The sequence below is a fragment of the Lottia gigantea genome, assembly GCF_000327385.1.
Source record: "Lottia gigantea unplaced genomic scaffold LOTGIsca_109, whole genome shotgun sequence".
Taxonomy (NCBI): Eukaryota; Metazoa; Mollusca; class Gastropoda; family Lottiidae; genus Lottia; species Lottia gigantea.
Genome location: NW_008706978.1, coordinates 141318 through 158281, shown reverse-complemented (window position 1 = coordinate 158281; position 16964 = coordinate 141318). Strand labels below are relative to the sequence as shown.

Here is a 16964-nt window from a genome sequence, read left to right as displayed (position 1 = left end):
AGCACATATACAGATAAGTGTAAGCTTCTTATGCGCTTGGTTTACATCAGAATTAGAAAGAAGATAATAAAACTTGTTTCATAAAGTAAACTCTGGCAAGTACATAGAACCTCATATTCATATTATAGCATCCATTTATAAATTTATGTTAATTATAAGTTCTAAATCTTTTATTGTTTTTTTAAGGGACTCAAGTCACAACATCCTTTTTCAAAGAAGTTAGAGAAAAATGGCAGAGACTTGACAAGACGTCCAAAGACAAATACGTTACTAAAGCTGCCAAAATGAGAGAAAATCCATTTGAATTTAGAGAAAGAAGAGCTGTCATTAAAGAACAGATAGATATTATAAAAAAAGCTGTAAGTTTCATTTTCTTTTAAATTACTTACTGTCTCGTGTAAATAATCTTTGCTCTTTGGAATTTCAAAAGACTAAATTTAGTATTATTTTTTTTAAAAGAGTGAAATTCAACATATTGTTTCTTATAAAAAAAAATATAATCTATTCAATGAATTTTTCACCTGCAGTTCTTGTTTTATGTAGGTTTCTGTTCTTGATAAAATAGAATATTCAATTGGAGGTTTTGGATTTGACCATCATAATTTTTCACATCTGATGCAGAAGATTTTTTTACTCCTCAACAGTATGCAGAATTTGAAAACCGAACGATTAAACTAGGCAAGGATGAGAAGACTTACCTTTAGTAGTTTATATTTTATATATGTTTTTGAATACTGGCGAAATTTTCACTTACCGGTAGTAGGAAGTCAGTTGGCTAAATGGTGCTCACATATCATAAGATAGTTATGGATGATAATTGTTATCATGATCACTATCTTTTATGTATTACCAAATGTGAAGAGTGATCTTACCCTTAAAGTACAAATTTCAAATTTTCCCTTCAGATGAAGTTTTCCCCGTTTTTCCTACAAAAACATTTAGTTTTTTTTTTCGAACTTTGCTAAACATATCTTTTTGGATAAGTATGATTGACAGGAAGTTTTATAGAAATATGGCGCTAAACCATGGAGGCCCTATTACCGCCACTGTAGTCGACTCTTTCCAGGCTCGTTTTGTCATCCTGTCATCTTTCGACGAATGGTCAGATAGATTCTCGGAACGGATAGAACCAGTGCGTTTTTTACGTTTATATTATTTGTTTTTATAATCAGTAAAATCCAAGCGATTGTATTCGGAATATTAGGCCTATTTAAAAGCAGCCCTGTTATCATATCGTTAAATGGAGTGGGTTGTATCCATTACAAGTTACCACAAACTTTATTTTTTGTGTATTCTATTAATATTTTGTTCCTATAGCCTTAATAAATCACGACTGTTGCCAGTTTGGTTAATTTCAACGGTAGGCTACATTACGACACAGCTACATTTTTTCGTGGTATTCGGCAACATGTGATCGCTTTCGGTTGGACAGGTTCTACAGTAAGGCCGTTGATTGGTTGATACTTTTCCAATGCATAAAGCGTGTTGTCTTTTATTAGCTGATTATGAGGCCTTAAGCAGCTAATATCTGCCTTGTACAAGACACAATATGTCTTATGTTACTGATTAAATCAGGCTAACATTTACTAATAAATTATGTTAGAACCAGCTAACTTTACAGGAACGGGTGAAAATATCAAGAAAGGGTCACTTTTATTTGTCATGATTTTGAGAGTCATTATAAAGTGTACCTCTCACAATTTTTTTTAAAATTAATTACTTGTTTGGCTTAACTAGCTTGCTTAGAATGTATCGAAAAATAGTTTGAGGTCGTTTCCTGCTCGTTTCACGTTTTCTTTGGTCGTTTCCTGCTCGTTTCATGATGTACGTATATTATTGGTGCAATCGATCCAAAGTCTACAGCTGGAACATTTTAAATTGCATTTTACCGATTTTAAGCGATTCGGCATAGCATAATTTTTTTATACGTTTTAATTCAAGGAAGGAAAATTGTCTTCAATTTTCTTTGACTACTGAGGTTACTAAAAAGCATAAAAAACATCGGAGTATCCTACAGTAATTCAAAGCATTGCACGGAGGTACCTTTAAATTATAGAGAACGCCCCATTAGACCCATATACAAATATCAAACCCTTTGTGCATGTTTCCTTGTGAGATTTTGCTTCCACAAAGTTTCAGTTTGTTTTCATAATACAAATTCTTTTTTTTTTTTTTGAAACTTTACACAGGGCACATAACTTATACTGCAATAGTTGCAGCTAAATTTAAACTTTCGTAGACCTTCTATAGTGGCGACGTATAGTTTTAAGTTTTGACCGTCCTGTCCAAAAACCCCTTGAGTGGACAAAAGTAGTCAAAACTAACTAACTTACTAACACAGTTTTTTTCTGTAATCCAAGGCATTTAATCATACACATTAATTTTTAAGTTATAATTGTTATATTATGTACATACAGATAGTAAAATGAAAATTATATCAATTCGCAGACTCGAATAATAATATAAACTCAAAGTAAACTTACCTACAGATACTGAGCTAATATACAACCACTGGTAGATTTTATTTTGAATAAAAATATTTGGCAGTACATTAAGTCACCTATGAAATATTCAACCTTCAATCATACACTTCTTTTTGTGGTGATACTGAACAAGTTTTGTTAAATCTGGCAAAAATTGACCCTTTTTACCAACTAAATATTGCATGCTTTTTCAAGAACAAGGTCCATAAATATTTTTTGATTTTTTCCAATTTTCAAAAGTTCATCCTGGGTGATTACAAATACTCACACCAAGTTTCGTCAAAATCAGTCAAGAGTTGTGCCTTCTAGAACAATTTTATTCAATATCAATATCAAGAAATTTAGTGAAATTGGTATTAAATTGAATAGATTTGTCCTCCAATTAGAAAGAAAGAAACAACTATATTTTACAAGAATAACATCTTTATAGGTTCACAGTTAAGGATCCTTTCTACCAACTGGTCCCTGGCCAAACCTCTTGACATTGATCTTTCCCAGATTAGCTGTAGCCTTACCCATTTACAGCTGGGTCAACTGGAATTATGAGTGAAGATGGGATTAATTCTTCAAACTACTCAACCTATTTATAACATAATATATGCTGATGCAAATTCTTCCTCAGTTGGGTCTGCAACAGTCCAACACAGACTTTACACTAATTAGGCGTTATGTAAGAGTCCTACTGTTCATTTTTTTTTGCTGGTAGACTCAGAGGGGCTTTATATTACAATGAGTGTAATTTATAGATTCAATTACCATGATATATAGACAAAACATATATGAGAGTGTTTTACTGTGAAAACTATTGAACTTATAGTTTTGACCAGTTTTTGCCGCTTAAGGTGGTTTAAACCGGTTAAAACCTTGGTGTTAGCCAGTTTTGTCCACTGTCCAGTCAAAACATAGTTTTGTCCGGCCAAAACCCAATCCTGCAATGTAGCCTAGGCTAGGCCTACTTACTTCCACCGCTTAATTTCCCATTCTTCTCTTCGTTCCCCATGCTCCCATGTTCTACTGTCTCTTCTTCCCTACTGCCCCAAATTCTTTTCTCTCTAATTCCACTGTCCCTCTCTACATCTCCTATCCTTTCTTCATCGTAGTTTCCGGGTGGGTTTCAAAAGTCAACCGCCCTACCGGAAATAAAAAATGCACTACAATGAGTAGGTCATTTGTCAAATTTAAGGATCGCAGATTTTCATACTACAAAACAAAACTAGTCAAATTGACCGAATTTTTGTTGACGTAAATATTATGGAATTAAAATTATTTTAAAAATGAAATAATAAAACTAATATTTCTTTTCTTGTTCTAATTAGATATTTTTCTTTACATTTTCTCGTTCACTCATGCTCCAAATCAAACGGCCTCTGTGAAAGTTACGCTATCGCTTTGCAGATTCAGCTTACGGAAACTGTCGAGAATTGCCGAATGGCTCCAAATAACAATAATCCATCTTCACCTCCAAAAAAATTAAAATAAATCACACAATAAAATGTGAGAAAAAACCTAACAATTTATTGCGATCACGACAACGACAAGGTGGTTTGATTTTCAGAATTAGCCTCCCCTTAATATGTTCTGTCGCAAAGGCGAAAGAATTTTTCTGAAACCTTTAACATTTTTTTCTTAATTAGACTAATCCTAAACGTAGACTATCAAAATTCTTCTAATGCCCCACCAGTTCATCCAACAGATTTGATGTAGGCTAACATTTCTACCTGTAGGCCTATCCTTGTTCGCTAACAAGTCCAGTTTAGGCGATTAAAATCGATCGCCCGGGAAAGTTTTAGAACTTATTTATCTGAAGTCGAAGATAGCCTCGCACTCATAGATAACAGGTACCGTGGTTTGATTCGGTTGTCATCCAGCTAAGGAGATCAGCTAGTAATGTCGAACGTCACTGGAGTCAAAACGAACGGAAATTGGGAAAAATTCCAATCCGAAAGAAATTTATAAAGTCACCACTTAACTCGACCCAAAAGACAAAAGGGCCTACATACATGATCGCATTGATCTTTATGGTAATAATTCAAGACAGTAGCCTAAATGATTTAACAAATCAAACCCTTTACCGAGTGGAGTTTCTGATGACCAGTTGGCAAACTTTACGATTTTTCATCTTTCGTCTTCACTAAACTTACTAAAGTTGATAATATTCGACAAGATTTGGACAACAATCAATTTTACACTCCAAGCAAGTTAACTGAACCATAATTCTCATCGTTCACACCAGTTGTTCGTAAACTCGTTCTCAACACCAAGCCTACCTACTATCTGTAACTTGGATCCTATTCCATCATATCTTATAAAAAGAGCATCGTAATATATTTGTTCGAATTATTTCAAAATATCATTCACGTTTCTAACGTCTATAACTGGAAAAAGGCCATTGTGTGACCTCTTCTTAAAAAAATGAAACTTATTTTAATTATATGAAGAAAAAAATAACATCCAGTCAGCAACCTTAAACAATGAATTACTTCCATATTACCAGAGTGCATACAGGTCAAATTACAGCAACGAAACTTTAAATGAAATTAATGGAGTTTTACGTCATACTTTCCTGCACTATGTGGGCTAATGTAGACGGAAGATCAACACCAAAAGCTGCCACCCTTTATCGCCATTGATTTGAGTGCCGCCTTTGATACTGTAAATCACTCTCTGCTGTTGGATACGTTGCACGACCTTTTTGCCGTCGAAGGTACTGCGAAAAGTTGAATGAAATATCTGACAGACATTTTGAAGTTCACATTAACAACGCGAATTCTGCCGTTCAACTAATAAATTTTTCGGCTAACCAAGGAAGTAAACCTTTAAATCTGTTGACTCCTTTGAAGAAAAAGTTCAAAAGATGTCTTATTGAAGGAACTAATAAGAACTAGTGTGTGTTATAGATATTGCTAATCTAGATATATTTGTGTTTGTAAAGTGCCATTGAATGTTCACCTTAGAGCAGTAATAAGTGCTATTCTAAGTTTAATAATAATCTAAATCTATATGTAAAAGTTGGTAAGCAACAGGTTGGGAGGACAAAATTTCATGGGATAAATTCATATACCGTCAAGATACAAATGAATTACCAAACAGCACCTCCAAACATCCGAGATAACCTACTCTTTAAGGAAATTGGCCTTCTGATTCTTCAATCGAATTTTGTAAAGGAATGTTACAATTTGAGGGGATAATATACATTAACTAGTTCACCAAAGTTCAGTTACCTAGTGTGGGGGTCACAGAATTGTCATTTGTTCAATGATTAATTTGAAAGTGGGCATAGCTCGCTAGGAGGAAAGCTCTTGAATCTTCACAGGCTCCTTTCAGACCCAAACATTCACAGGCTCCTTTCAGACACAATCATCAACATAAATATACTGAAAGAATAGGAAAGTGTCTCGTATTATTTTTGAATTTCTAGTCTATTCAAGCACCAAGCCACATCGAATCTAATAATACACATAGTGCTACATGCTTAAAGGTATAGGTTTGCCATTTTCATGGGTTGATTCAGGTCTTGTAAATAGTCTTCAAAAGTAATAGAAATGCACGAAAATCAGTTAATTCCTCCAAAACACCTACTAAGGAATTTTACTTTCTATTTCTAATATGTCTTTTCTATATTGTGCAGTCTAACGAAAAGGAGAATCATCACTTTAATTTTCAAATTCGGAATATTCTGGACACACATGGATTTGAAGGCTAAAATTTTGACTGCGAGCTGTAAACACTTTTATTGATTATCTTAGATTCAACTTTCCAGGAACTTTTGAGACTAAGGTACAATTGGTCAAGCAAATGGCGAACCTGTCCCTTTAAGTTGACATATGGATGATAATAATATTGTATATTTTTATGTTATCATCTACAAGAAATTGAGATCTTTATGAGAAAATAGTTTTTATTATAATTATATATTCACAGCACCAATATAATAATGATAATGAATCTTCTAATTAATATGTACAATTTATTTGATAAGGCCACAAAGGTTGGAATATCTATTAATTGAATGCAATGCATAGAGAAAGGAATGTTTTCAATTTCATATTTAAAGAACAAAACTGTCTTTACAACCACATATTATTTGAAATATAATTAACAACAAGTTAAACAACTGCCGATCCACACACAGCAGAGGATTGATTGCAGCTTCAATATATTCATGTATCAAGTCATTTAGTCTAAGGCAATAAAAATGAATAAACTGATCTAAGATAAAAATTTCAAGAGAAAACCACACAAAAAAACATTGTTTTGAAACATATTATGTTGGGCACATCCAAAATTTTAAGTCGTAGCACAATGACATTTAAAAAAAAAAAAAAACTCACATGAATTTGCATTTGAATTTTGAAGAAATCTTTTCTGTTAGATTCGCAACTGAATTATAAATTAATAAGTTGGTTCAGGAACAGGGTTGTTCAGAATTCAGTAAGTAAATATAAAAAAATGCCATGTAACGACCAAGAGATTTCAACATGGTGTCATTCAGTGATCAACATTTCAATTCCAGGTATATCAGCCCTATCAATGTCACTTATAAAGTAAACTATCACACATATTGATTGTCTAAATTATGTATTTATCTTTATGGGATCAAATTCTTACAGTCTAAACCAAATGAAAAGTGATGTCAGAGAAAGGCTTGTAGAATTGATAGAAACTATAAGACAATGCCCTATAAGGATATATTTCAATGAAATGAAACTATAGATACATAAATAATGATTAGAGACAGTAGATGTAACAGGAGATCATATTATAAGACATACACTACACTACACTTTTAATTAAGGTATAAGCACATAATATAAAGTCATATTAAAGAAATCTTGATACATGTATTTTTTTCAAATAAGCATAATATGAATTACTGGCCTTCATAATGCTATAAAATATGACTATGTTATTTGTGTTGTTAAATATATGAGGGACTAATAATAAAAATTCCATAACCAGTTCTATGCAGAAATCCAGGAAAATTTGCCTCAGAGAATATTATCAGTTCTATGGAAATTGGAATAAGATTTCCAAAATTTTGACAGGAGATAATCATCTTAAAAGTTGATTTACCATCTGATAGAGCTTAACATTAACTATCCATATACAAAAGATAGCTTGCCAGGCAAGGTAACATATGCCCACTACCAGCTGTCAGAATACTAACAAAATCTTTAGTGGCTTAATAATAAATTTTCAAATAATCTTAAAATCATCCATAAGTCAAGGCAAAAACCTGAAACAGTTCATCAAATTATCATGAAATTCAAACATGAACAATGTCTCATCACTGTACACACTAGTTTCATCAAGATTGGATAAAAGATTGACAAGTTTTTACTAAGTCAAGGGCAATAACTCCGAAACCCTTCGTCTGATTGTTACCAATTACGAACTCGAGTGAGATCTCATCAATATATACATGCATACCTAGGTTGGATAAAAACTGTAGTTTCTATCGTGCATACAATCGAAATTTGATTCGTTTTTACTAAGTCAAGGGCAATTACTCTGAAACCGTTCATCCGATTATTACCAATTCCGCACTTGATCAAGATCTCATCAATATATAAATGCATACCAAGTTTCATCAAGATCGGATAAAAATTGTAGTCTCTATCATCCCTACAAAGTCAAGGGAAATAACTCTAAAACCGTTCATCTGATTACTACCAATTTGTAACTTGACCGAGATCTCATCAATATATACATGAATACCAAGTTTCATCAAGATTGGATAAAAACTGTAGCCTCTATCGTGCCTACAAGAAATGTGAACGGACCTACGGACAGGGGCGACGGCAATATACGTCCATATTTCCATGTGGGCGTATAAATATGAAATAACTACTCAGGGAGTCTAGACTGTTTACACTTAACTAGGACGTTAATAACTTTTTACATGTAGTACAAAAATGGAGACAGTTAGAATTCCAGAGATTCGTTACTATTGCTTGAGAATTTCAGAGTTTCTAATACGCGAATTTCAGAGTTTCTAATACGCGAATTCCAGAGTTTCTAAAACACTAATTCCAGAGATTTGTTACTATTGCTCGAGAACCATATATCAGATTTTAATTCTGAAATGAAAAATTGGAAGCTGAAGTGTAGTTCTTTCAGATGATAAACAAATATTCCAATTGAAGGATTTTAGCTTTAAATGTGTGACAGTTGAAAATTATGTTAGTTAAAACAGCCATGTGAATCAGAATAGGTGATTTCATAATTCCACATTATATAACAGTGGAATATCAACTTTCTATCAAAATTACTTCCAAAGTTAATGTATCTAGTCAAAAGTCATCATCTAAACAAAAATATTAATTAAACAGAAGAGTATTTCTCACAGGTTTTCACTCTAAATTTATTTATTTCTAGTCTTTTTTTTAAAGTATGTAAATATATATATTTTTATATTTGATCTTACTTAATGATATTAATCTAAAGTTAATTAGAACTAACACTAGATCTGTCTTCACCTATATCTGAACTATCTGAAGGATCACTACTTGTTGATTGTTGCCATAATTTCACTGTGTGGTCACTATACAAAAAGAAAAGAAAAAAAGAAAAATGTACTTCAAAATGAAACAATAATTACTAACAAAACACAAAAGAAATTGAAAGTAAGAATAATATACTGAGAAAAGGTTTAATAGTAATAATATAAAGTTAGGTATAAATGATACCATGCAGGTGATGCTCCCAATTACCATAATTAGTTAACATATAGTACCTGTGACAAATATTTATTTACTTCTTCACATGTTTGTGAACTTTTCTTTTTGACATATTAATTTTTGGAGGCAGCTTTGGTGAACATTAAGACACAAATAATGTGAAAGCAAAAAATTCTAAATGGGATTGTATAAATTCAGTTTATTGAGTTAATATACTTATTTCTATACTATCTTTTAGACTTACACATTGATTACTTAGTTTCAAACTGAGAATTTCTACATTATTTTTTATTTTCAAAAGATGAATACTTATGTCTTTTATTCATGCAACACTAATAAAACTGTGATCAAAATACAGTTTCCATTATAAAATTAGATAGTTTTTATAACACATTCTTGTTTCATTGTTAATCAAACAGACGATACAACTAAAAATCTGAGGTAAGACATTGTGCTATTTTCAACATGGTTAAGGTGTTGTTAGGTATGAAGACCCACTTTATCACAGATACAACATATTTGTACAACATATAGCTGTGATATAAAGGATCACATGATCCTCATTTTGATATTATACCTAGGTACTAAGACTAATAGAAATAAGTTGAAGAATATCATACATTTTCCCTATTAAAAGAGGTAAAAGTAAAAATTGTTGCAGGCTGCATAACATTTGTGTCTCATATTAGCTTACCTGAATACCAAATTTTGTGGAAAGTCAGTCAAAAATTGAAGTTGCTAAAGCTTACAGGGAAAAATATCAATACAAGTTAACTGTAGATTTTAGATTGCTTACAAGGAAATGTGATATACAGACGAACATGGGTGCAAACAATATATGTCCACAAAGGAGATGTGGACTTATTTTTATGACTTTTTACTAAATAATAAACATGATATTGAAATGTATTTGTCTCTGATAGAAAATCATAAGCTATGATAAGAAGATTACATTTGATATAAAGCAGTAAAAACTAGACAACTTTCAAACCAAAGCAATGAAGAGTTGTTACTTTCACATATTACTCTCAAATGCTCAATCGCTTTTTTAACAAAATTTATTTTTTAAACCAAGAGCTACACATTTTTGAATTTAATACATCAACATGAATAAATGAAAAATAGAAACAATTTGTCCAAAATTATAGCCAGCTGAATCCCATAATGCGTAAATTCAGTATTAAGTGTAATGACAAAACTTCTGTAACAAAGTAATATCTTTTGGAACGGAGTATAAATTGAAGCAGCTTTATCTACATTTGTTAGATTAAACTACACTAAACTAAGCAGGCAGAGAAAATGCATTAGAAATACTTTATATCTTAAAGAGATTGTAAAGAGGTTTTCACATTTTGTGATGTGTATTGGGGACAATGAAAGCAACATTTTTGCCAATCCAATTTTCGATCAGACATCTGTGGTTCTAGCAATTCTACTAAAACTAAGTGTTTTATGATGTCACCCCGCAAAGGTCTCATGTGATACAAGCAAATTTTGCAGGGGTGACGTCATAACACACTTAGTTTTAGTGGAATTGCAGGAACCAGAGACCTGTGATTGAAAATTGGTGAAAATTGTCCCCGATAAACATAGAAAATTTAGAAAACCTCTTTACAATTCCTTTAAGTTAGATTTAACAGATAGAATTTGACATGCTATATAAGATTTTAAAACACGTGATATCAAAATGACAAAATTCCTAACCCCATTCTAAGAAAAAAAAGAATCTGCAATTAACATTGATATTTCAAGACATAATTATTAGTATGCTTCTTGAACCATGTTTATTTAATTCAGGTCAAAAAAATATCATTACTTACTTGGAAGCAGTAAAAATTGAAGAACTGTTGGTAGCTATGGCATTAATTGGACTACTATGTGCCTTCATTTCGCCTACAGGAGTAAAATTATCAGTCTGCCATAACTTCAGAAAACCACCACGACAACCGCTAATCAAATAGTTACTGTTTGGAACAAAATCTAAGGCACACACCCAATCTTTATGAGCTTGATTCATTGACTACAATAAAGATAGAGCAATATAATCTGTCTGGACCATGAATCAGTTATTTAATTATTAGTAATGACTTTAATACCAATAAATGAAAATAATAATGTATAAATTACTATACAAGCTGTCCATACATGTTTTTTTTATATATTAATATTACATATACGTCTAATGAATTCCAATGTCTTGTAATTTGAAATATATGTGTTTTACCTGTTTTAATTGTTGATCTTCTAAATTCCATTTCTTGATACAGGAATCTCTGGAGCCACTGAATAATGTTTGGTCAGTAATAGCTAATGATTGGATACCATCATAATGTGGTGGTTCCAGGCCATATTTGGGTGATAAAACTCCAGCTGCATCATCTATTACTTCAAAAATCTACAATTAATTTAAATATTTACTACATTTGATTAAAGCTAGTCAAACTAAGCTTACAACCTCATAGGATTGACGAAAAAATTTTAAATGTTTCAACTTGGCCAAAATGAGTGGCCATCTGTCAACTTACCTGGTGTTATAACTATACAACAGAATCCATCTATAATCCAATAAATCCATAAAACTAAGTAATAATTCATTAAACTAAATAATATTGAAACCTGCTTAGAAGTGTACTATTTAGTTTAATGGATATATCTTCTTATATAGAGATGCTATTCTTTAGTCATGGCAGCTTGCAAGTCAAACGGATGAATAAAACCTCTGTTGACCAAGTTTGAGACTTTAATTTTATGTCAATTACAAGAGGTTATAAAAATAAGAATTAATAAGACTAGAAGATTTTAACTAAAAGGCTTCAGTCAAGACATAGATAATGTTTAACAGTACAAAAAAAAATTAAATTATGTATATAGCATATATTTGCATAAAGCATATATGCCTGCAGAGATGATTTAGTTATTAAGAGCATAATTACGAAAATGATGATAAAAATATTCACCGCTAGTTATACTTGTCCTAATGTTTAAATGTTGTTTATCATCACTTCCTCTGTTAAAAATCAACTCAGTAAACATATCATAATGAATAGTTTTAATAGAAAGTACCTTGATGGTGTGATCCTTCGAGCCTGTTACTACTAAACTAGATGTATCTTGAGCCTTTACAGCCAACACCATTACAGCTGCTGTATGCAGACCACTCAATTTACCAACAGCACTATATCTAAAAAAAATAAAAGATAGCTTGCCAGGCAATGTAAGGTACGCCCACTACATGCATATCTAGTTTCATAAAATCTGTAGCCTCTACGACTACAAGACAAATTTAACACGTTTTTTCTAAGTCAAGGGCAATAACTCCAAAACCATTCTTCCGATTATTACCAATTTCGGACTCGACTGAGATCTCATCAACATATACATGCATACCAAGTTTCATCACAGATAAAAACCGTAGCCTCTATCGCGTCTACAAGAAATGTGGACGGACCGACAGAATAATTCAGTAAACTAAACTATGTAATTAATTATGTTGTTTAATGGATATTTTCTTTATAGAGATTCTATTCTTCAGTCTTAGCACCTGGTAAGTCCAACTGATGAATAATATATATATACATGTTGACCAAGTTTGAGACTTTAAATTTCATGTCCATTTTAAGAGGTAGTATCCTTTTAAAAAGCAGCTTTCCATAATTCCTAGAAATATTTTTAATTTAGCAAATTATGATTTATAATTTTTTGGTCATCTGTGATAACGGCACATTTTAGTAGTCTGTGTGTCAAATAATAATCTGATATAAATTACACTTACCGTCTGAGATCCCAAGCTCTCACTATATTACCAGTAGCACAATATAACATAAATCCATCCTCACTGAGAGCTATATCATTAATATGATGTTCACCAGGAACTAGGTCTGTTTGTCTAGTAGTTGATATATTTACTGTACCACTACTACTTAATCCAGATGAACTATGACAAGTAAAGGAAGCTTGTTAGGAATAGTAATATCACATAATATTACAGAGGTGCAGTTTTCATTAGTCAATGCATGAAATCAAAAGTGGTAGAAACTTGGCAGAAGTATCACAAAATATCAATATCAGAGATCACAAATATAAGATAACCTTTTGCCATTTGCTATTGTTATTCTAAAACAAAAATCTTAGTTTATTATGTTTTGCAATCACATAACTTGACTTTGGTTTTCCTGTCATGTGGAAGACAGTAAACAGATAAAAATACTTTCCATCCATCAAGTTGGTTGTAAGTAAAGTTAACATTTTTAGAGGATTTACGGTAAAAAAATCTAATTCTATATGAACAGATGGTGAACAGTACCTTAAAGTTTTGATGCATTTACTGGAATTATCTCTAATGTCCCATACTTTCACATAGGATTGAGACACAGTGAATGTCATTTTATTTTTTTCACAATATTTCACTTTTAAAACATTATTAGGATGGCCTGAGAATGATATTAATTCCTTTCCAGTTGTCAAATCCCAGGTTTTGGCTGTTCTATCTGGAAAATATGATTGGAAAATAAATTAATAAAACAATTTAAACTGTCTGAGTAGTACAGTCAAGTAACCTAATTTCCTGGTAACCTATTTTTCGTAGATTTCCGGAAAGGATTAATAGTTTACATGTGCGACCTCGCGTGACCTCGGCATTTGCTTGTGTTGATAAACATATGTTATCTCTACAATGTCAGCTAGTAGAATGAATTCAGTAGTTTCAAGAAAGGTAAAATCTATTAATGTATACTTTGACAAATACAAAATGGCGGATTTCACTTATTACCAACGTCACCATTTTTTTCGGCCGAATTTCCTTATAATCCCAAGCGGTAATCGGAATTCCAAGTGTCGTCTGCTAGAATGTAGTCCAACGAATGAAGTCACATGATCAACTAGCTGATTCCGTGTCAGCAGAAAATTTCTATGGAACACAAAGTGGACCATATTCTTATGTTGTTTCAGTGACTTTTAGCAATAAATCACGCTATGTATCTTATTTTGTCAGTCACTATTTTTTTTTTAAATCGTGGTTCTTTGAAGGAATTGTCTCTAGTTATAATGAATTGATATTAAAAATAAATACTAAGAGAAGTTAATTATACCACTTGTTATCCATACAACGTGTTTTTCTCGACTTATTTATAGATCAAACATTGGACGCGAAAATAGGTGACGCATTCTGTCGCCGTTGCCGAGTTGGTTGCTCATGAAATATGGGTCAAAGTGAAGGATTCATAAAGAAAATCAAAATAAACCAATTTTAATTATTTCGTAGAATATCTGAGGAAACATCTAAGACATAAAAAATTTTTTTTTTTTTTTTTTTAACTTTGACGAAATTCAGTGTTGAATCCTTATATCCACGAAAATAGGTTACACTACTATATAACTCTCACTACAAGTAATTAACAAAAACATAACTTACTTTTACTTCCAGTATATAGTATGAGATATAACGTAGTAATACTACCAATTAATAACAACAGATGCAATGTAGCTTTAATAATTAACAACAGCTACAGCTTATTTAGGGTATGACAACAGATACAACTTAATTTTACTACCAGTAAATAACATGTAAATAAGAGCAGGTACAACTTACCTTTACTACATGTAAATAACAGCAGATACAACTTAATTTTACTACCAGTAAATAACAGATACAACTTACCTTTACTACATGTAAATAAGAGCAGGTACAACTTCCCTTTACTACATGTAAATAACAGATACAACTTACCTTTACTACATGTAAATAACAGCAGATACAACTTACCTTTACTACCTGTAAATAACAGATACAACTTACCTTTACTACATGTAAATAAGAGCAGGTACAACTTACCTTTACTACATGTAAATAACAGATACAACTTACCTTTACTACATGTAAATAAGAGCAGGTACAACTTACCTTTACTACATGTAAATAACAGATACAACTTACCTTTACTACATGTAAAAAAGGGCAGGTACAACTAACCTTTACTACATGTAAATAACAGATACAACTTACCTTTACTACATGTAAATAACAGCAGATACAACTTACCTTTACTACCTGTAAATAACAGCAGGTACAACTTACCTTTACTACATGTAAATAACAGATACAACTTACCTTTACTACATGTAAATAACAGCAGATACAACTTACCTTTACTACATGTAAATAACAGATACAACTTACCTTTACTACCAGTAAATAACAGCAGGTACAACTTACCTTTACTACCAGTAAATAACAGATACAACTTCCCTTTACTACACATAAATAACAGCAGGTACAACTTACCTTTACTACATGTAAATAACGTCAGATACAACTTACCTTTACTACCTGTAAATAACAGCAGGTACAACTTAATTTTACTACCAGTAAATAACAGCAGGTACAACTTACCTTTACTACATGTAAATAACATCAGATACAACTTACCTTTACTACCTGTAAATAACAGCAAGTACAACTTACCTTTACTACATGTAAATAACATCAGATACAACTTACCTTTACTACTTGTAAATAACAGCAAGTACAACTTACCTTTACTACATGTAAATAACATCAGATACAACTTACCTTTACTACCAGTAAATAACAGCAGGTACAACTTACCTTTACTACCAGTAAATAACAGATACAACTTCCCTTTACTACACATAAATAACAGCAGGTACAACTTACCTTTACTACATGTAAATAACGTCAGATACAACTTACCTTTACTACCTGTAAATAACAGCAGGTACAACTTAATGTTACTACCAGTAAATAACAGCAGGTACAACTTACCTTTACTACATGTAAATAACAGCAGATACAACTTACCTTTACTACATGTAAATAACAGCAGGTACAACTTACCTTTACTACACATAAATAACAGCAGGTACAACTAACCTTTACTACACATAAATAACATCAGTTACAACTTACCTTTACTACCTGTAAATAACAGCAAGTACAACTTACCTTTACTACATGTAAATAACAGCAGATACAACTTACCTTTACTACATGTAAATAACAGCAGGTACAACTTACCTTTACTACACATAAATAACAGCAGGTACAACTTACCTTTACTACATGTAAATAACAGCAGATACAACTTACCTTTACTACCTGTAAATAACAGCAGGTACAACTTACCTTTACTACATGTAAATAACAGCAGATACAACTTACCTTTACTACATGTAAATAACAGCAGGTACAACTTACCTTTACTACCTGTAAATAACAGCAGGTACAACTTACCTTTACTACATGTAAATAACAGCAGATACAACTTACCTTTACTACCTGTAAATAACAGCAGGTACAACTTACCTTTACTACCTGTAAATAACAGCTCATCAGTAGCATCAACAGTTAAAACAGCTTTAGTGTGCCCACCAGCAGTATGTGTACAAGTTAAAGGAGAACTTCGACCACTTGATGGTTTACTACCATTTGAAGCTTGTATACTTCCCCTAGAAAAGAAAAGAATTACAATGTAATCATACGTTTGTTGCAGAGATGATTGATGGATTGAATCACTATAATGATTTGTTGAAAAAAATCTCCAACATAGTCACTAATTTAGTACAATTACTTTCATCTGTCTCAGTTTATTTATGATTATTAACACATATACAGATTAATTTAGACTGTTCTGGGAAAGAAAATGTAAAAAAAGATTTCCTTTACAGTGAAATTCATAACATGTTTTAGCCTTACAATCTTAAATCTTTTACTTGATATTTTAGTATTGATTAGTATTTTAAGTTTTCACCTACCGTATTATTAAGATTAACTATTGCATGGGTT

The 16964-nt window shown here is 31.7% G+C and overlaps 2 protein-coding genes across 2 annotated transcripts; both read right to left on the bottom strand.

The window, feature by feature from the left end:
- Positions 1-10979: 10979 nt before the first annotated feature.
- On the bottom strand, positions 10980-13675 carry LOTGIDRAFT_136826 (hypothetical protein; the record flags this gene model as incomplete). Its single annotated transcript, XM_009046929.1, has 5 exons — positions 10980-11183; positions 11388-11558; positions 12227-12344; positions 12936-13097; positions 13467-13675. Coding segments are annotated over 5 exons (864 nt in total), but the record flags the coding sequence as incomplete, so codon positions are not given.
- Positions 13676-15149: 1474 nt separating this feature from the next.
- Positions 15150-16484, bottom strand: LOTGIDRAFT_85488 (hypothetical protein; the record flags this gene model as incomplete). The annotated part of the gene is made up of 3 exons (XM_009046928.1): positions 15150-15443; positions 15879-16052; positions 16095-16484. Coding segments are annotated over 3 exons (858 nt in total), but the record flags the coding sequence as incomplete, so codon positions are not given.
- Between the last annotated feature and the right edge of the window lie 480 nt (positions 16485-16964).